This window comes from Bos indicus x Bos taurus, chromosome 15, assembly GCF_003369695.1.
Source record: "Bos indicus x Bos taurus breed Angus x Brahman F1 hybrid chromosome 15, Bos_hybrid_MaternalHap_v2.0, whole genome shotgun sequence".
In the NCBI taxonomy this organism is placed as follows: domain Eukaryota; kingdom Metazoa; phylum Chordata; class Mammalia; order Artiodactyla; family Bovidae; genus Bos; species Bos indicus x Bos taurus.
Window position 1 is genome coordinate 55,112,596 of NC_040090.1, and position 21,259 is coordinate 55,133,854.

The 21,259-nt window shown below is 42.7% G+C and overlaps 1 protein-coding gene across 6 annotated transcripts in view; it reads right to left on the minus strand.

Annotated features, from left to right (window-relative positions):
- The window catches only part of KMT2A (lysine methyltransferase 2A), a 77,955-nt gene that overhangs the window by 5,312 nt on the left and 51,384 nt on the right, over positions 1 to 21,259 (minus strand). For 5 of the 6 annotated variants that reach the window (XM_027563585.1, XM_027563586.1, XM_027563584.1 and 2 more), the window contains 15 exons: positions 20,888 to 21,025; positions 19,712 to 19,870; positions 19,344 to 19,461; positions 19,146 to 19,224; positions 17,925 to 18,085; positions 16,512 to 16,697; positions 12,062 to 16,298; positions 11,303 to 11,383; positions 10,342 to 10,406; positions 8,926 to 9,096; positions 7,941 to 8,015; positions 2,400 to 2,574; positions 2,136 to 2,243; positions 739 to 822; positions 135 to 264 (listed from right to left, as the gene is read on the minus strand). In XM_027563585.1, coding sequence (XP_027419386.1) covers positions 135 to 264; positions 739 to 822; positions 2,136 to 2,243; positions 2,400 to 2,574; positions 7,941 to 8,015; positions 8,926 to 9,096; positions 10,342 to 10,406; positions 11,303 to 11,383; positions 12,062 to 16,298; positions 16,512 to 16,697; positions 17,925 to 18,085; positions 19,146 to 19,224; positions 19,344 to 19,461; positions 19,712 to 19,870; positions 20,888 to 21,025 — 5,967 coding nt within the window. The remainder of the gene's footprint in view (positions 1 to 134; positions 265 to 738; positions 823 to 2,135; positions 2,244 to 2,399; positions 2,575 to 7,940; positions 8,016 to 8,925; positions 9,097 to 10,341; positions 10,407 to 11,302; positions 11,384 to 12,061; positions 16,299 to 16,511; positions 16,698 to 17,924; positions 18,086 to 19,145; positions 19,225 to 19,343; positions 19,462 to 19,711; positions 19,871 to 20,887; positions 21,026 to 21,259) is intronic. The other variant, XM_027563589.1, reaches the window with a different exon arrangement.

Genomic DNA, 21,259 nt, shown 5'->3' on the forward strand with positions numbered 1-21,259 from the left:
AGATGTTAAAATGTAATAAAAACCAGTGTCTAATTAATAAAATATACTAATTTCTCTGGGATCTAGGGACCATCTTTGTAGGTGATGGCCCCTTCTATAACGAAAGAACTGGAGAGTACAAGTGTGGGACTCACCTTGCTGTCATAGTACTTCTCTCGCTTGTCAGTCTGGATGGAACGGATGACGTTGCCAGCATACTCAATCACCATCTCACCTGCATCAATGTTTCTCTTACAAAAAAGACCCCGGCCGTGGATGGGAGACCTAGGACATAAAGATGGAAAAGACATCAGCTGCCGATTCTGCAAATAAGGTTAAATGTGTGAATACATGAATAAAATCTTCAGGTCTATGAAGAGATTTATTGGTCTCTATTTCTATTGGTTCTATTTAATAGAATCTATCGGCCTCCATTTCTCCAGGAGAGACAGATACTTAGGAAAGAAAAACTGGACCCACCTGATCTGAATGAATATACTAATCATTCTAACAAATGGCCAAGGATTAAAGATTTCTCCATTCCGTAACCCACTAGAAGTAGCAGTACATTAATGCTCACTGTGTTAAATTCCTTGTTCAACATAAGGAGCTCCAGGATCCCAGGACATCAGGTTCAATTAGCAATACTGACAGAAACCTCACTTGCTGAATGAAGGAGGTGACTTCAGCATTTGGTCCACTTTGATTTTGGAAAACTTCATTAGTTTTCTAGAATTCTTTCTATAATTTTCGCCATACCTGTAGACACCAACTGCCTCCTTAGAAGTCTTTTTTAAGTGCCGGAAACGCATGGGCATTGGTAGATCCATACTAGTTGCCCTCCTAAAGAAAGAAGGCTCGTTATTAATAAATTCTCTTTAGGAAATCATCAGTTTTGAGTCTTGGATAGAACAGTCCTAGACCATATGACTACACTGTGTGTTCAATGCTAAGTATAACAACTGCCTTATAAAAATGTATCATTGCTTAGTTGCTAAGTCATGTCCCACTCTTTTGTGATCTCATGGACTGTAGCCCGCCAGGCTCCTCTGTCCATGGGATTTCCCAGGCAAGAATACTGGAGTGGGGTGCCATTTTCCTATTCCAGGGGATCCTTCTGACCCAGGGATCAAACCCGAGGCTCCTGGATTGGCAGATGGATTCTTTACTACTGAGCCATGAGGGAAGCCCACCATATAAAATTATGCCTATACTATGTTATATATGAAGTCTACGGTGGTACGCCCAAAGCTGACAGAGTATACCACAGTTGAATAAAATATACATCTTTTAGTTATTTGAGTTTCTCCTCTGTTAACATATTCCTCTCTCTTTGCTAGCCAGTTACTGCTACTTCAACACAAACTATATTCCTCTTCTTAAATATTATTTGGGATATTCTGATCCAAGCAAAACTGGAAAGAGGGAAGCAAAGAGTATTTCTTTTTTATTTTTTAATATAGTTGATTTACAATGCTGTATTAATTTCTGGTGTATAGCAAAGTGATTTTACTTTATATTCTTTTACATATTCTTTTCCTTTATGGTTTATTACAGGATTGAATATGGTTCCCTGTGCTATATGGTAGGACCTTACTGTTTACCTATTTATATATAGATATATAGTAGTAGTAGTTTGGATCTGCTAATCCCAGACTCCTAATTTATCCCTACCCTCTTTGGAAAATCCCATAGACAGAGGAGCCTGGTAGGCTGCAGTCCATGGGGTCGCTAAGAGTCAGATAAGACTGAGTGACTTCACTTTCACTTTTCACTTTCATGCACTGGAGCAGGAAATGGCAACCGACTCCAGCGTTCTTGCCTGGAGAATCCCACGGACAGGGGAGCCTGGTGGGAGGCCGTCTATGGGGTGGCACAGAGTTGGACACGACTGAAGCGACAGCAGCAGCAGCGGCTGCCTTTCCCTTTTGGTAACTGTAAGTTTGTTTTCCATGTCCGTAAGTCTGTTTCTGTTTAGTAAAATAAGTTCATTTGTATTGTCTTTTAGACCCCACGTAATATAAATGCTATCGTACGGTATCTGCCTCTTTCTCGCTTCACTGACTATAATCTCTAGGTCCATCCACATTGCTGCAAATGGTATCGTTTCACTCGCAAAGAGTATTTCTGGTGACCCCACTCCACTCCAGACTTACCGAGCTGACTTCAGCTGCACCTCCTCCTCTTCCTCGTCATTGGGGTTGTACTCAGGAGGCTGCCGGTGTTTAGAAGCCAGGAAGTTAAACATGTCAAAGGCTGACTTCCTGGAGCCAAAAGATTAAGATATGTTTAGAGAGACAGTTTAGTAGAGCCAGCGAAGGACAGTGTTAACAGGAAGTCTCAGAGGTTAAGTGGGAAAATACACCAGTAGACAATAAAATCAGGACCCCAAATTGCTTAAGGACAAGAACAGAACTTGCCTCAGGTGGACTTCAGCCCTGGCTGAGCCGTGAGGGTTCAGTGGGGGCTCATTGGCCTCCTCTGGTTTGTGGAAACGGAATTTGTAATTCCTACAGTGCTTGGCACCAGACAGTTGCTCAATCAGGAATACAACAGCGTCATGGAGAATCCCCAGCATCCGCAAACCGTTCACACCTGTAGGATTGAAGGCACCAGGGTAGTGAGGAGCCCAGCCAACAGAAGCCACATACAACCACAGAAATGCCTAAGCTAGGGAACAACTCTGCCAGAGGCTGCTCAAGAGTGAATTATATAAAGACGAGCTAGAAATGAGCATTAGGTAGCCAAAATAATAATGTGGCTACAGATCCATATGGAAAACACTTGTGACAGAGAAAAAAGCATGCCATCAAATTCTGGACTATGTTCCTTTCTATGTTCCTATGTACATGGGAAATGCTGTGTTATTTCATTACACGGGCATAATGACCATGAATTATGAGATGAGGCAGGAATTACTAGCCTCATCTCAAGGAAAGTAAATCTAGATTCACACCTAAGGTAACCTAGCTAGTGTGACAGGATTTGAACCTTGGACTGTGTAACAAAAATGATTCCATTTTTGTTTATAGCTAATGGAGCACCTGAATTCTATAAATTCATACACATACACACAGGCACCTCACTAAAATTTATAAGGAATGTTGGTAAACCCTAACACAGAACTCTCTTCCATGTTATTATGGTGAATGAATGGAGAAACACACAACAGCCACTTTGTTTTACTCTAAGTCTTAATTCATTAATGAGCACTTATTTCTTTTTATTTTATAAAAAACAACATTTATGTAAGTCTGCTGGCATAGATGGTCAAATGCTTTCTGAAATTATTGTCTTCCTCCATTAACAAATGGGACAGAGTAATAACTGCCATCCCTCTTTTTAACACTAGCAAATAGCTAATTAAGTAAACAGTATTATTTAATTTACAATGATTGGTTTTGGTATTATTAATAGATAAAATAATAATGGTATCTGTTGTAGACAAGATATATATTTCACAGGCCTAACTGTGCTAGAACACATGTAATTCCGATGGAATACATGTAATTCCAATGGACACACTGCTTAAATATAAAGCATATTTTTAGAGATGTAACCCTAGTGTAATTTTGGGGCCTTATGTTATGTCTCAAAGGATATCTGTGTTTAAATGTTAACAATCACTTCTAGGAGGTGGAACCTCATCCTACCTTTGAATTTGTTATTGTGGTAGTTAGTTTTTTCAACTTGTAAAATTTTACATCTTGGATAATTTTTCTAAAAAGGGAAAAATTATTATTAGATGCCTAATTTCCACTTAAGAGAATTTCTAAGGGATATAATTTGGTTTTAGAAGCAAGCAGAAAGTTAAGTCTCCAGATAAGCAACCTTCTTATGATAAAATTATTGTTCTTTTTTTTTTCTTATATGATATTATACATGTTTTAATGCCATTCTCCCAAATCATCACCCCCCTCCCTCTCCCACAGAGTCCAAAAGACTGTTCCATACATCTGTGTCTCCTTTGCTGTCTCGCATACAGGGTTGTCGTTACCAAAATTTATTGTTCTGATTATAACTCAACCTATACAAGTATAAAACACAAGTTGACAATATAAGAGCTCAAGCCATAAAAGGCAATAACAAACATTTTAAATGTATGTATTTATTTATTGGGCTGCACCAGGTCGTAGTTACAGCACGTGGGATCTTCAGTCTTCACTGTGGCACGAGGGATTTTTAGTTGCAGCAGGCAAACTCTTGGCTGCAGCATGTGGTATCCAGTTTCTGACCAGGGATCAAAGCTGGACTCCCCGCACTGGGAGCACAGAGTCTTAGCCACTGAACTGCCAGGCGAGTACCACTTTTTTTCTCTAAAAACACTGATTTTCCCCAAGAATTTCTTCCTAGGAGTTTTAGATTCCTGTACATTCTGACAGAAAAAGCCATTAAAAAGATACTTATGGGTATTTTCACAAAATGCATTTTAAGGTTTAGTCTGAGTGTTTAGCTCTGCATTTACTAGAGGGCTTACAATGAGATTAGACATTGTGTCAATAACAGGAAAAGAAAGATAATTTATGCATGGTGCCTGGTCTCAAGGAGCCCTTGGCAGAGGGAGATATATTACGTATACAAACCTCGCAATGTGAAAGCAACCAGATAAATGTGTAGGATACAGGACACCTGTGTAGGATACTGTGGGAACAACCTAGTCTCTTGTGGGCGATTCGCTTACTCATCCAACAAATATTTCCTGATCACCTGCTCTATCACCCACATTCGTTCTATCCACTGTGGCAGAAAGAATCTTGGGAAAACAAAGGTGAACATAACTGGAAGGTACCTGAGACTGGAAGGTCTCAGTTTTAATGTCACCTCAAGAGACGCCTTTCCTGACCACTCGATCTAGAAAAGACTCCCTGCCACCAAGTACCTACCCTTGTGTCAGAGTCTTTCGTCACTCCATTTTATCTTCTTCAGAGCGCTGACAGCTGCCTCTAGAATATAAGCGTGTGGGGACAAGGACCAGGCAGTAGCCTGGGAGATGGAGACTGATGGACAGGCTCTGGACTATGGAACACAGAGATCAGTGTGGTTCACTCCCAGCATCTGCTACTTTGTTTTCTATGTCTGTGTTTGCTAAGTTGCTTTAGTCATGTCCGACCCTTTGTGACCTTATGGACTGTAGCCTGCCAGGCTCCTCTGTCCATGGGATTCTCTAGGCAAGAATACTGGAGTGGGTTGCCATGCCCTACTCCAGGGGGTCTTCCCAATCCAGCATTTCCTGCAATAGCAGGTGGGTGCTTTACCACTAGCGTCACCTGGGAAGCTCTGTGTCTGTGGGTCTATTTCTATTTTGAAGATAAGTTCATTTGTATCATTTTTTTTGTTTTTTTAGATTCCACATGGTGGCACTACTAGTAAAGAACTGGCCTGAAATGCAGGAGACCTAAGAGATGTGGGTTCGATCCCTGAGTTGGGAAGATCCCCTGAAGAAGGAAATGGCAACCCACTCTGGTATTCTTGCTGGATCCCATGGACAGATGAGCCTGGTGGGCTACAGTCCATGGGGTTGCAAAGTGTCAGACACGGCTAAGAAACTTCTTCACATGTTCACAGCACATTCATAAGTGATATCATATATTTGTTTTTCTCTGTCCTCTCTTCCCTCTTTAAACAAAAATATTATAAAGAATATTCCTCTAGGTACTCATTCATTTTCCTTTCTAGGACCAATTTGAAAAGAGATGGTTAGAGAGGTGGCTAGATACAGAACAGCCAGAGTGAATGGAAGGTTTTCTTCCACCCTAGATTAATTAAAATCTGTAATTGTGCTTGAAACTGTGTGATATATTTTTATACTGCCTAAATGTAATTTGAAATCTAATACCAATGAATCTATTTCAACTTTAAAAAGAAAGTGTAACAAAAACACAATGAGACATCATTTCATACTCACTAAGATGTCTATGATCAAAAAGACAGACACTAACAAGTGTTGACAAGGATATGGATATTGGAATCACTGTATATTGCTGGTGGAAATGTAGAATGGTGATGCCACACTGGAAAACCAATTTGGCAGTTCCCCATAAAGCTAAGTACAGAGTCACCACAGACCCAGCTGTTCCACTCCCAGGAGCAGAATCTTACATGTATCATCAATATTTAGTTCAGAGTGACCCTGGGAAGAGGCCATATAAAAAATTTTAATTATAGTTCACCCAATGACCACCACAGTTGGACAGAGCAGAATCTATGAACCATATTTTGTTGCCCCCAAAATATCTCCCTCACCGATCTAAAAAACAAAAAAGACGCTATCCCCAAAGTAAAAAAGAAGGCAGCCCACAGAATGAAAGAAAATATTTGCAAATTACATATCTGATAAGGAATTATTATCCTTAATATACAGAACTTATGAAACTCAACAACAAACAAAAAAACACCTTACGAAGAAACAAAGGACTTGAATAAACATTTCTCTAAAGAAGATATACAGATGGCTGATAAGCAAAAGAAAAGATGCTCAACATCTCAAGTGATTAGGGAAATGTACAGAAAACAACAAGTATTGGTGAGGACGTGGAAAAATTGGAACTTTTGTGTATCACTGGTGGGAATGTAAAATGATATAGACACTGTAGAAAAGAGTTTGGCAGTTTTTCATAAAATTAAAAATAGAATCACTGTAAGATCCAGCAATTCTACTTCTGGGTATATATCCAAGAGAACTGAAAGCCAAGTCTTGAAGAGATCACTGTACACACGTGTTAATAGCAGAATTATTCAAATTATCAAAAACTGGGAAGCAATCTGAGTGCCCACTGATGGATCAATTGATAAAGTAAATGTAATATACATTAAATGGAATAATATTCAGCCTGAAAAAAGAAGTTCTGCAACATGCAAGGATGCACCTGGAGGACATTATGCTGAGTGTACTAAGCCAGGCACAAGAGGACACTCACATGAGGTGCTTCAAACAGTTAAAATCACAAAGATGGAAAGAAAGAATAATGGTGGGTACCAGAAGTTGTAGGAAGGGGAGAATAGGGAGTCAATGGTTAATGGATATAGAGTTTCAGTTTTACAAGATGAAAAGTTACATGGACTTCCCTAGTGGTTCAGTGGTTTAAAGAATCCGCTGGCCAATGCAGGGGACATGGGTTCAATCTCTGGTTTGAAAAAATTCCACATGCTGCAGGGCAGCTAAGCCCATGCGCCACCACTAGTGAAGCCGTGCGCCCTAGAGCTTGCTCCACAAGAGAAGCCACCACGATGAGAAGCCCATGCACCGCACCCAGAGAGGAGCCCCCACTCGCCACTAGAGAAAGCCCACACACAGCTACGAAGATCTGGTGCGGCCAAAAACATAAATAAACAAATAAGATGAAGAAAAGTTAGAGAGATGGATGGTGGCAAGGGCTGCACAACAAGGTGGCTGTATTTAATCCACTGAAGTGTATACTTACAAATAATTTTAAAGTATTTCTAATTAAAAAATTTTGTTATGTGTATTTTACTACAATAAAAATTGTAAAAAAGGAATAAAGTACTGAGGTGATGTTACAGTAGAGAAATCTTGAAAGAATTATATTAAACGAAAGCAGCCAGGCACAAGAGGCTATGACCTGTATGATTCATTTCTGCAGGAAATGTATGAGTAGGTGCATCCAGAGACAGAGCAGAGGAGTGGCTGCCAGGGGCTGGGGCTGAGGCATGACCGCTAATGGGTATGGGGTTTCTTGTAGGGATGATGAAAATGTTCTGCAATTATACAGTAGTGATGGCTTGCACAGCTCTGTGAAAACTCTAAAAGCCACTGATTTATATGCTTTAAATGGGTAAACTGTGTAGTATAAGGTTTATATCTCAATAAAGTGTGAAAAATGATTTTTTTTAAAAAAGGAGGATGATTTTTTTTTTGGGGGGGTAGAACCACCCCTGTAGCTTAGAGTTACAAGCTACCAGAGGATACTGAAACAGGCGGAAGATGACCTCTGTAGCATTACCTGCAAATGAGAGCTGCTTCAGGCGGGCGTTGGACCGAGCCTCCTGGACTTTGTCTGTCAGCGACTTCCAGGCATCTGTAAGGAGGTAAGATACTCGGTTTAAGTGTCGCTCTGCGATGGACCTGAAACTACCACAACACCAGTAGTTGATTATACTGCAATTAAAATAAGAAGTTGTTTTTGTTTTTTTAAGATATTCAGTCAAACATCTCAATACCAATATAGTGAAAATATCCCCTGCTAAATCAGCTTTGTGTTGTTTTCTTAGTTTAAATCAGTTCACTGAATAAGAATGCTGGGAAGGTGTCCCACCCAGCAGGGCTCCTTTCTATTACAAAGGATGCAAAAGCAGTGAGGAGATGCCTGTCTTCTGAAAATGACCCCTGATCCCCAAGCACTCACTTCCCTAGAGGGTAGTTCAGGTCCCAAACCTGAATATGTGGTATGAACTCTGCTCCCTGTACCCCTAACCAACACAATAACAGCAGCAATGGTTAACCAGGACTGTGGGAAGATCACAACCTCTCAGCTCCTTATAATTAAGGGGTTTAACCAGAAAACCTTCACAATCCCTTCCACCTCTAACTTGAGTCTGTGATCTCTCTTCCCACGCTCTGCATGTAATACATCTTACATAGAACTTGCACTCTTATTTTTTTTTGTTCGCTTTACAGATCACTTTTTTTAGTCACCCAGGCCTGAATCTTCAGTCATCTTTGACTCATCTCTCTCTGCCCTCTACATCCAAGCAGTCATGAATGTGTCCGTTCTTCCCTCCTTTGCTTTCCTCTCCTTCCAGAAGTGGACTTTCTTACCTGACATCTCTACTGCAGCAATACTCTAACTAGGGGCCTCTTGCCTTCTGGTGTCTCCAGTCCACTCTGTCATATGCGGAGCTGCCCGCATAGATGGCGCTCCTACAGATGAAGTGCAGCCCCGGCTGACAGAGCCTGCGCTGTCAGCCGACCTAACGTAACCCACGCACCTTCAATACTTTCTGCACATATCTGAAAGCCATCATCACTTGAAATTTCAAAAACAAGTCCTTTCTTGGGCTTTTTCTCAGCAATGCTTTCTTTCCGCTTCTGTTCTTGCTGGAGCCAAAGCATCAGTGGAGAGCTGAAATTACTTTCTTCCTCTTCCGCCGTTTTAGGTTCTGTGAGGGAGAAAATGGGGGCCAGAGTGGATGCCACAGCACACACATACTGAGTCCTTTACACACGTCATCTCTAAGCCTAACAACATTTCACAGCTGGCTTCATCATTCCCATTTACAGATAACACACCTGAGGCTCAAAGAAGCGGAGCAGCTTGCCTGAGGTTAGAGCTAGAAAATGACAAAAACAAGAATATACACACATATTTTTATGTGAAGTTATACTGTCTCTCTAGTGAGTTTCTATAATCACAATCTAACTGTTTTACACTAAGTAATTGCCTTCAATAGAGTCAAAGCTAAAAAATAACAATGGTTAACATGTGTGAGGAATGCTTCCAGGAATTTTCTAAATTAACTCAGATAAACCTCGGAACAATCCAGTGAGGCAGGTGTCATTATTATCTTAATTTTAAAGGTGAGAAAACTGAGATGGAGAGAGGTCAAGGAATCCAAGTTCGTACAGCGAATGTGGTAAAGCTGGGATTTCCACCTACATGGCTCCAGAGTTTGCACTCAGCCACCACCTCTCATACTGCCCACTGACACAGAAATGTGTCAATCCCCTCCAGGAATCAGCAAATAAGCAGAATGTGACTACTGCCCAAACCTTACGCCTAAGCATTTTCTCTACCTGGTTTTCTTCCAGGAATCCCCTCAATGGAAAAGGGCAAAGACTTATATCCAGAGCTCTCTAGTCTTCAAGTAACTACTTGTTTATCAATGAAATGTATTAGGACAGATGGAAGTGCTAAGGAGATGTATCTGGCTATATTATATAATAAGAGTGGTTCTTGGTTTTCACTAGTGACAAGTAAAGGCTGAGGGCAGCTCCTTGTGAGCTGTTTCAGCCACACTGCTGTTACAACAAGCAGGGCAGTCGAGTCTTTACAGTGTACGTCTTAGTCTGCTGTCCTTTGGTCAATGACCCAGTTTTTTAGAGTTTTGACTTCTTTTTCCTTTAATCTAGAAAATCAGTAGGTGGAGAAGGAGGTTTTTTTTTTTAACATTTAGCTATTTATTTGGCTGTGCGGGGTCTTGGTTGTGACGTGCGGGATCTTTAGTTGTGGCCTGTGAGGTCTTAGCTGCGTCGTGTGGTATCTACAGAGTTCCCTGACTAGCGACTGAACCAGGGCCCCCTGCATTGAGAGCACAGAGTCTCAACCACTGGAGAAGTCCCAAGGTGATTCTTACAGTGCTTCTGGCTTTGAAATTCTGATTCTAACATGTTACCCACCCACATACCTGAATTTTCTGGTTCATGTGCTGGATTCTGTGTTGTCTGAATCTCAGGAAGAGCAGCCACTTGCCTACATGAAAAGAAAACCAAACAGGAGATGCAACTCCAGCGAGTTCTTCAATTCAAAGATAAAAACTGTCAACAACCTGCCATTCGGCTGTCAGTTACACCAGACATGAACCACAGGATGCTTTGTGTACAACCTGCCGAATGGATACACCACCACACTACTGTATGATACACAACATCAACTATCTTTTGAGAGATTCTTCCCCAAACACTGACATTAAGTTTCTGCTTTTGGAACTGTAGATTGTGTTCTTGAAATTCTTCTCATACCCTTAAGTGTCAGAAAAAAAAAAAAAGACACTCGTTAGAAGCAGTTCTGGAGTTGCTTAAGTGAGCTAGCTGGTTTAATTAAAAACAAAATCAGGCTGCATGAGCCAGTAATCCACACCAATTTTCACTTTTTAAAATTAAATAAATTGTGCAAACAATCCAGATGGAGATCAACAGGAGACTAGTTAAATTACTGTATTGTCTACACAATGGACCTGGAGACAGTCATTAAAAAATGAAGTGGCATAGAAATATGTATACAATACAATATAATTAGGCAAAGCAAACAAGTACAGAATGGTATGTACAGCATTATTCATTTTATGTAAAAAGGTATGTACACATTCATACATACACCCTGTAAATCAATATGCACAGAAATGTTGGCATGAATGAAAACAAATTACAAGCAATGATTACCTCTAGGCAATAAACTGGGAAAGGGGTAAGCAGGATGAATGTGGAATCTTCATCTACTATTTAAGTAATTCTATGTTGTTGTTTTTTAACAAGCATGTATTAATTCCATTAAAAAAAAAAATCAATACAAATCAGGAAGGACTGTTTTCTAAAATGAGGTGGACAGAGCTGAGGGTTTCATCTTAGGGAACTAAGTTTTGTACTCACGCTGCAGGCTGCCCACACTCCTTCTGTGGTGACTGCTCCACACTAGCTGTATCCTGCGGCTCAGCCTCTGCTCCTGGAGTCCTGGAACAGAATCATTTGGATCTCTTCAGGAAAAACAAGAGTAAATATGTACCCAACATGGAGGTCAGTCTAAAGAAATGACTCCACCAGGATCACATAAAATGTATGGGCTGGGAAAACTAACCTGTGGTGATACAGGTCAGTATGTCTAACCAGCCAGTGAGGAGGGGGCACTGACTGAAGGGAGGGCACCGTGGCCTTCTGCGGCCTTCTGGAACACTAGGAATATCTTATATTATGATCGAAATGGCAGCCTTGTGGGTGCATACCTAGGTAAAAATTCATTTGTGTACTTTACGTATATCTTAATAATAATGTTTCAGAAAAGGACACCAGGAGGATCTCCAACAGGTGGTTTTGCCCTCCAGACAGGAATAATCATCCCTTAGTCTCCTAACTGAGCCTCAGCAAAAAGAAACATGAGCAAACAGTAGCACTGTTCTAAATCAGAGCAGAGAGTGATTAAAGATGTGGTTCTGTTCACGGGACAAACTGCCATGAATGGAACTAAATATTACTCTATAAACTACCACTGTGAGAAAAAAAAAAAAGCCCAGAAAACCTGAGTAAAGCAACTTGGGCAGAGGCGTGTCCCTCCCAGAAGACCACTTCAACAGCCTCTAAGCCAGAGCATGAAATCCCTCAGACCCCGCGGAGCCAAGGTCCGCAATCTCTCACCCTGTGACTGAGGTCTGGGGTGTCGTGTTGGCTTCTTGGTCTGGAATGTGTGCTTCAGAAGAACTGGTCCGCAAGTGGGAAACTTTGTGCTTCTTGCCACTCCCTTTGTCCAAAGGCAGCTGAATCCGTTTGATTTTTGGTTTGGGTTTCGTGGGCCCCGGCACTGAGGGACTCGCTGACCGCTGTCCGGAGGATGGGGAACCCCCTGGAGAGGCTGAGCTGGCTTGCATAGCTGAGGGTAAAGCCTTGTTCTGCTCCAGGCCCATGGGATTAGGAGCATCTACTGTCTGGGTAAAGCTGGATCCCTGGGATCCTGGAGCAGAATCAAGATCCCGTTGGGAAGAGAGAACCCCAGTTTTGCTGGCGAGGAGCTGGTTCACATGGTGGAGCTGATAGTGTTCTTCTGCTTCCCCAGAAGGCGAAGCAGCTGTGACACCCGCTGTCTGGGTAGAGGGGAGCACACAGATGCTGGGTGCAGCCGTCATTGCGCCCGTGGAGGGAGTCTGTGACGTCCCCAGTGGTGGAAACATTCCCGAACTTGGCGGTAAAGCCACAGGCTGGTCTTGAATCCCCAGGCTCTGCTGGCTGGCTTTGATTAGAAGATTGCTTATGGAGCCGATATCCGGGGTACCCAGCAACCTGGGGTTGGTTAACGCGACGTGTCCTGGAACAGATGCACTACTTGTGGGGGTGGTGGTAGTTTGCATGGATACAACGTTCAGGACGGAGGAACCGGAGGCCAGGCCAGACACGGGCCCTGTCGTGAGGTGGCTGGTATCCTGGCTTATGGTGGCAGTGCCTGCCGCCGGGGCAGTGGTCCCCCCCACACTCTGCGGTAGCAGGGGTGCCTGTTCAAAATACATAATGCCAGATTTAGACCTTTTTATGATGTTGGGGACAGTTCGGTGAGATGAAGTATTCAGTGACCCCAAGTCTAAGAGATTGGGATGATTCGGAAGTTGGGAGGGAGTGAAGTTAATCAGTGTCATGTTGGAAACCACGTCTGAAGGGGCAATGTTGGAAGGGGTACTAGAGGGGGCAAGTTTCTTATTCTTTCGGGTCTGCAGGCGAGATATGGGTCTTTTCTTGAGTCCAGAGGATGGAGTGGCTACCGTGGTACTGAGGTCTGTCCTCTGGCTGGCTTCTGAAACCAAAAGCTGGGGGTCTGGAGAAGGCTGAACCCCGATGAGTAGGCCCGAAGGACTGCTGATGTTGGGGGGGAAGCTACTCTGAGTAGCGGCGGGGAAGGAATGTAAGTGCTGGTGATGAGACATGGGGAGCAAGCCTTTGGTAGCAGGAGGGAACAACGACTGAGAGGCTGGCAGGTTCGGGTTGAGTCCTGTGGTGAGGGTGAGACCACTTCCCATGGGGCCCAACACGGACGTGTTTGTCTCCATCACACTGGGTGCTGAACTTACAGACGAGGTCAGCTGGATTTTCTGGGTCACTCCATTCGGAAGGGTTTGGAGGACGTAGAGTGGCTGCATGTTCTGGTTAACAACAATGAGTTTCTCAGTGGCTGGCTTCAGGTGGGGCGGAGTGGTCTGGACAGCGGCATTGGAAATCTGAGACGGGCCAGGACTGTCAGTGGAGTTGGGCGCGTATTTCTGATTCTGGATGGGAACAGTAGGGGAAACGGGTACCTGAAGGCCAGGGGTGTTGCTGTTTCTAGTTAAGTCCTGATTGTTGCCATGACCTTGCTCCACAGAGCCACAGGGAGGGCTGGAGATGTGGTCCGCATCCATGTGACCCTGGATAAAGTGGTCGGGAGTCATGTGGCCCTCAGGACTGGGATCTACTCCTGGACTCAGCAGGGAGGAGTCGCCTTCAGAGGAAGCTTTTTCTGTGATGGTTACTCTCTTCTCTCCTGAGTCTGAGATCACGGCTAGCCTACTGGAGTTCTGGCTAGGGACCGTGGGACTCCGGGTGGTCAGGACGGAGAGATCTGATGGCAGCTCTAAGGGCAACTCAAACTGCTCCTCCGCTGAGATGGAGGAAGAGACACTACTGTCCACAGGCTCTGTCGTCGGCAACTGCTGGGAAAACACTTCAAAAAGACCCATGTCTTTTTCACGATTGCTGTCAAGACCCAAGCCTTCACCAAGGTTGAGGAGTTCTGACGAAGAGGACTCTGGGCTCTCACCCAAAGCCTGCATGGACGGAGTATTCTTTAGGACAAAGTCCATAATGTCCGAGGGCAGGATGTTCCCACAGTCGTCACTGTTGTTGTTATCCGAATCTGACTTCAGGAGCTCGGTGTTATAGGTGTCCAGCAAGTTTTTATCTGAAGGGGTGCTTGTGTGGACCCTGCGGCTCGACTCCAGCGAGCTGAGCTGAGCCTCCAGGGAGTCCTGCCCCGGTGCTTTCACTCTGCTCACGGCGTGGCAGTTATCCACCTTTGGCTCATTCTTGTGGCCAACTGAGCTCTTAATGACATGTTCCTTTTCCCCAGTGTCTTCAGGCCGATCCATCTTCAAGTTCTCTGTTCCGTTTTCTTTACTGTTTCTTTTTGGAATCTGGCTGCTCTTCCGAGTTGTGGCTGTGACGCTGGTATCACTCTCTGTCCCATCGTCGATGCCATCCAACTGTGAGATTTTTGGAAGATCACACTGTTCTTCCTCCCGAAATAAATTATGGGGTGTCAGCCGTTCCTCTCCACCTGAAGAAATCACTGTCCTAGAGAAGTTGTAATAGTATAAGTCGTCTTCATCTGAAGTGCTCAGGTCGTCTGCCCCGTCCACCTGTCCTTCAGCGGACCTCTTGCCTCGCTTCTTCCCAGTTGAGCTGCTGTAAAATGGAATGTCTTCTTCGCCATAGGACCTTACTCCATAGAGTGGGGTGAGCCCAAAGAACATGTTAGAGCGTGCCCGGGCACTGCGGCGGGGGTATCTCCTCTTGAAAGAGCCATCTTCCTGAGGTTTGGGGCCATCCGGAAGCATCAGGTTTCTGTCCTGTACTGGAAGATTCTGATAGTTGTTACTTTGAGAATCCTGGGATGACGTATTATTGGGGCTTGGTTGGGCCACAGGACCATCTCCTGGGCTTTCTGAGGCAGAAACTGGTTCTGTTGGAGACACAGACTCTATCTGCAAAGGGGAAACGGGACTACTTTCTTTCAGGGTGTTCTTGGACTGACCCTCACTCTCCATTTTTAGAGGTGTCAGTGTTACTTTAACTGTGCGTTTCCGGGGTGTCTGTAATTCCTTTGCAGATCCTTCCACTTGCATGGATGGAGCTTTGGGGACTCCTGGAATAGGATGGACTTTGTCCCCAGTCTTCTCAGAAGAAACATTATTACATGATCGTTGACCCATGAAATCAGGAGTCAACATTTCATCAACAAACTCTGGCTTTAGGTTTCCTTCCTCACCAGTTGCCACCTGACCAGGTTCCAAGAAAGGTTTACTGGAATGCTTTTCTTTGAAAGTTTCTTTACAAGATTTTTTCCCTTTCTGTCTCCTATCTCTGGAGCTGGCTCCCACGTGTTCATTGATAATGGATGATCTGCTGCTCACTCCAGACAGCTTCAAGGTTTTGACTTCAGCATCTTCATCGGGATTGGGGTTTGCTGACTGGTTGCCATTTGTCTGTTGGTCTCGCTCGTTTCTCTGCCCTCTCAAATGGAGTGGTGGGAAGGGGAGGCCCTCTTTAGAAGAAAATGGCACTGAAGAAAGGTCAGCAAAAGTGCCCATTTTATTAACATTTAATTCTCCAGCTGTTGCATTATGAACCTGCGGAGCCAGTTTCGGAATGCCAGGGTAACCAACATTATGGGCCGATCCCTCTGAGTTCTTGGAACTCGGCATTTTGGTCTTCTCTCCCTTCAAAGAGGAGCTCTTGGATGTCAAGTCTGAAGCACTGGAATGCTTCGTTTCTAAAGATGAAGAGCCATCCAAGTGACTGGTTTTAGTGCCCACAGTAACCGCTGTCCTTTGCAAATTTGAAGAGGTGGGAGTGTTCTGCCCTAAATTAGCATTAGAATTCAGTGGCCCTAAGACATGATCGACCGCTTTGGCACTTGACTCCAGATCCGCAGTGGCCCCTGTGGTGGAGACAGAGGAGACACTGTTCCTGGAGTAAGTGCTCCCAGTTCTCATCGGAGACATTATCCGGAGCTTAGACCGCTGGGGTGACAAGGAAGAAGTACTGTGACGCCTGGAGCCAATGCTTCGAAGTCCAGAGGAGAGTAAAGGGTCACCCACTGTGACTATTTCATGAGTGGTTGGGGTAGGGCTTCCTAAATGAAAGAGAAAAAGTAACAAAATCTATTACAGATAGGATAAATGTGTTGCAGTCTCTGGTTTCAATGACTTGGCTATGTATGTTAACAGGTAACAGAAAATCAACATTTTCAATTGGCAAACATCATTAAGATAAAGTTTCCTGAAAGAATTACAAACTAATCTTGAGCTGACCTTGTTGGGTCGAGTAGGTCAGTGAAGTCCTTTACCTGCAGAAGGCAGTGGTCTACAGCCAGGAGATCTCTGTGTTGGAGAATAGCTGGGTGTTCGAATCCTAGGGACCTTTGAGATGACGTGATAGAAACAGGAACCAGAGGTTTGGGAATGAGGAGGTCGATCTGGTGATGGAGGACTTACAATTTCTGCTGTGTTTTGACTTTCCTTGGGTGAAATTTCTGTGGCAAGAAATAAAAACTCTAACTATAAAAAAGTTTAATTAAAAAAAAAAAATCAAACAAATGAGTCAAGAAAAAGCCAGCTATTAGATAAATACCAAAACAGAAACAAATGCCACCTTACAAAGCAATGCCTTTTCCCTATCCTTCAATCACAGTATTCCTCCAAATCAAATTCAACTTCCAACTTTTTTGCAAATAAAATGAAAAGACAATCCTCAGAATAGGAGAAAATATTTCCAAATGAAGCAACTTGATAAGGTATTAATCTCCAAATACACAAACAGTTCATGATGCTCAGTACCAAAACAAACAAACAGGCATTTCTCCAAAGACACACCGACGGCAAACACACATATGAAAAGATGCTCAGCATCACTAACCATCAGAGAAATACAAATCAAAACTACAACGAGATATCACCTCACACTGGTCATAATAGCCATCATCAGAAAATCTACAAACAATAAATGCTGGAGAGGATATGGAGAAAAGGGAACACTCCTACACTGTTGGTGGGAATATAAATTGGTACAGCCACTATGGAAAACAGTATGGAGGTTCCTCAAAGAACAAAAAACAGAACTATCATATGACCCAGAAATCCTACTCCTGGGCAAATACCTGATAAAAACCATAGTTCAAAAAGATATGTGCACCAGTGTTCACTACAGCACTATTTACGTAGTCAGGATATGGAAGCCACCTAAGTATCCACCAACAGAGGAATGGATAAAGAAAATATAGTACATATATACAATAGAACATTACTCAGCCGTTAAAATGGAATGAAACAGTACCATTTACAGAGATGTGGATAGACCTAGAGACTGTCACACTAAGTGAAGTAAGTCAGAAAGAGAAAAACAAATATTGTATCACTTATATGTGGAATCTAGAAAAATGGCACAAATAAATTTATTTGCAAAGCAGAAATAGAGACACAGAGGTAGAGAACAAACCAAAGGGGGAAGGGCGTGGGATGAATTGGGAAATTGGGATTGACATATATACACTACTATATATAAAAGAGATAACTAATAAAAACCTACTGTGTAACACAGGAACTCTACTTAATGCTCTGTGGTGATCTAAATAGGAAGGAAATCTAAAAAAAGATGGGGGATATATGTATACCTATAACTGATTTCACTTTCATGTATGGCAGAAACTAATACAATATTATAAAGCAATTACATTCCAATAAAACATTTTTTAAAGAGTAACCTGCAAAAGACGGTGGACTGTGAGCGATGGTCCTGTTTTCATCATGTTCAACAGTGCTGTTGATATCTGGCTCCACCACCGGGGGACGGCACTCGACGATCTTGCACGTGTACACGCAGCGCTTGCGGGCGTCCGTGGTGCTCCAGTACACCCGAGAACACCTGCACGCAGATGGCCACGATCACCGTCAGTGAGCGCACAGACGCAGGTACCGAGGCTGTCAAAACCTCTTCTCAGCCAAGGTTCCCTGGCCTCCTGCATTTACAGAATTTAGCTTTCTTTCATGGATTCTTATTAGAGAGTCCCCTAGTTAGGGTTTTCTGAGTTTTTTGAAGTTCTTGATTTTTTTTTCTGGCCCCTTGAAAACAGCATCAAATTTTTTTTATTGTGTTGTAAGCAGGGGAAAAATTAGTAAAATATCCTAAAATGCAAAGAAAAAAACCCCCACTAACTATTACAAGACATAGTTGTGGGCCTTCAGGAAGGGATAACTGGCCCACAATGTATACAAGTGAGGAAAGATCACACCTGACATGTTTCCTTTGCAAGGAAAGTCCCATGACACAAGAGAAACGTAACTGCTTTAAATCAGCTAGATGCTGGTGGACCCTACTGCTTTACACAAAGGGCTGCCAGCTAGACGTGGAGCAGAGACTGCTGAAAGAACTGAAATGCAGAATAAACTGGCATATACATAGAACAAATGAGACTCCAAAGGGGAAGAGAGAGAAAGGGAATTTTAAATTTATATTGCCAGTTTGCTACAGGTTTAGACAATTTGCTGCCTGTGGGAGCAAATTGTTACTATAAATTCTTAATGAAGAATCTGATTGTTATTGTGGGGGTTTATATTTTCAGAAGCACCGATAAAATGTAAGATGTAAAAGGAGGACAGAGGCATAAGGTGTTTGATGCCTGACAACAACTGGACTTATGAACTGAGGTGAATGGAATTTAGTGGATTCTTAAAAGAGACTGACCTGGTGTTTTCTAGGTTTTATTTGGAAATGATTCTGAAATTATGTCAATTCTTTCCTTCTACAATTGGATCTAGCTGACATAAAACGATACCTGAGTCTCAATCTACAAGATGTTGCAAACAAAAAAAAAGCAATTACTTAAAACCTGCTAACAAGTATGGCTCTACATCAGATGACCCACTTACTGCCTCAGGGCATTCATGTGGTAGGGCTGCTGTCTTCTCTCCACAGAGTTACTTACTGATATCCAATAGGAAAGAGCTTATCCTCACAGTCAGAGAGATCATTCAGAATCCCTAAGCAGTCAATTGTCATGGAGCCTGAGTAAGGAAAGAAGAACTGATTAGAGGTGACTATGAGAAGGCCCACTTTGTAACTGAAGACTTAAGTACCTCAATGACACAGCCAGCCTCCCCGACAACCAAGGCCCATGTCCTACCAATCATCATGTGGATATTTTCTGGTTCTAATCCATTGAGAAACTTCCTTCTCAAGCTGATTCCTTCAAAGTCCACAAACACTCTTCTAAAAACTTCAAATCCATTCTCAGGAACCACCTTAAATGAAAGGCCAGGGTAGCTGTTAGGCTCTCCCTTTATACACTATTCTCAGGATATTGACTCAGCGGGAAAGACAAGGCGTATCTCTAAATCACTCTTCTGTTTCACTAGCAGGGCCTTTGATAATTCTCCCAAGAGAAGGTGATTCTAGGAGCACCTAGTAGAAAGGTGTAATACAGCTCACCACCTTGCTATTAATATCTTCAGCCTCTTTTCCCAGAGAACTCAAAAAGCAACTAAAGCTCACCTCGCCTTTGATCAAATCCCGATGTCGTTGGCAATACACTTTTTTATCATCCAGAAACACACAGTTCTTGGCTCGGGAACACATGAAGTGATAGTTGCTGGTGCAGGATGTAAGGCAGCAACCCACAGTGGCTCCTGGCTTTTGGCAGAATTCACATCTCTAACAATCCAGAAAGAACAGAGCCTGAGTCAGACTTTCAGATGTTTTAGCCATTCTCCATCTTCTCTACAGAGTCACCCCATTCTGGGTTTCCCACAGTTCATTTTGTTATTGTAATCTGCTGAATTACAGAGAAGTGATATGAGCCATAAAGCCTCCTCTATAAATCCTTTCTTTCCCACAGCCCATGGGGCCTAGAATGATTAAATTTAAACATGATGATTTGCTTTAGAACTTGGATCAAAACAGGTTTTTCTAAGATGCACAACTGATTCAGAGAAAACGAAACTCTGAACATCATTGTTAAAAACATTATCTTGGAAGAAAGCTATTATAGCCAAAAGAACTCAGTTCTAGAACGATTATACTAGTCAGAAACATAGTGGTTCTTAATTAGTAGGCTTAATTGATGAATTTATATGATGCAAAGATTTTCTTCAGCCAGGCTGTATGTTGCCACCTCATTCTGTCACAGTCACAATCTGGGTTCCTCTCCAGGGAAGACTTTTGCTTTGTGCCCTCCACACATTTTACTTATGTTTCTTATGCATGTGCTATTTTTGTTGCTTTCTGATAATCCTTCATTTTCTCCCCTCCTTCAAAACACAGCTTTAAAAATTCTACTCCTTCATGGCCTTTTCTGCTTACTCTCAGCTGCTACTAATCATTTTCCACAGCCCCTCTTTGTATATGTACTTTGCGGGTTTATCCTAAGAAGCCTCAGAGTGCTGATTCAACTGGAACCTTTGAGGTCATTTTGTCTAAACCACTTAAATGAATACCTTTCCTGAGCATCTGAATTATCTCTCTAACCAGATAAGACTATTTCCTATTTCTTTTGCACCCATCTTCCAAGGGTCAGAATAGCAATCTGCCTACAATGCACACCAATATTTGCTGCTGGCTAAACCATTCTGAAGAAACCAAGAGAAACATCAGCGAGGCAGCACTGAGCCTCAGAAAGAACATCTGGAAACTGAGAGGGAGTCCCCGTGACATTCACCCACAAGTTCTTACCAGCTGCTTGCCCCTGATCACAGCCATATGCACATTCTTTAGTGATCCATCATCGTCTTCAAACACTTCTGCTGACCACAGAGCGCAATTTACATGTGTCCATTCATTCTGGCCAATGTAAAGCAAACGGCCAGCATCCTATGAAACAAAGAGATTTCCTTTTTTCTTTAAAGAATGTAACATCAAATAGGGTTTTCCTTGGTATTGGCTTTACCTGAGTCAGGATAACTTCAGTAAATCAATTCAAATTCTTTAACTCATGGGTGAGAACAAAAATCACAATTCAAAGTTTCTTTTCACTTTTCAACTCTTTACCTTTTCCATAGACTAGAAATAGTTTATAAACATAAAGAATTTAAAACTAAGCAATGT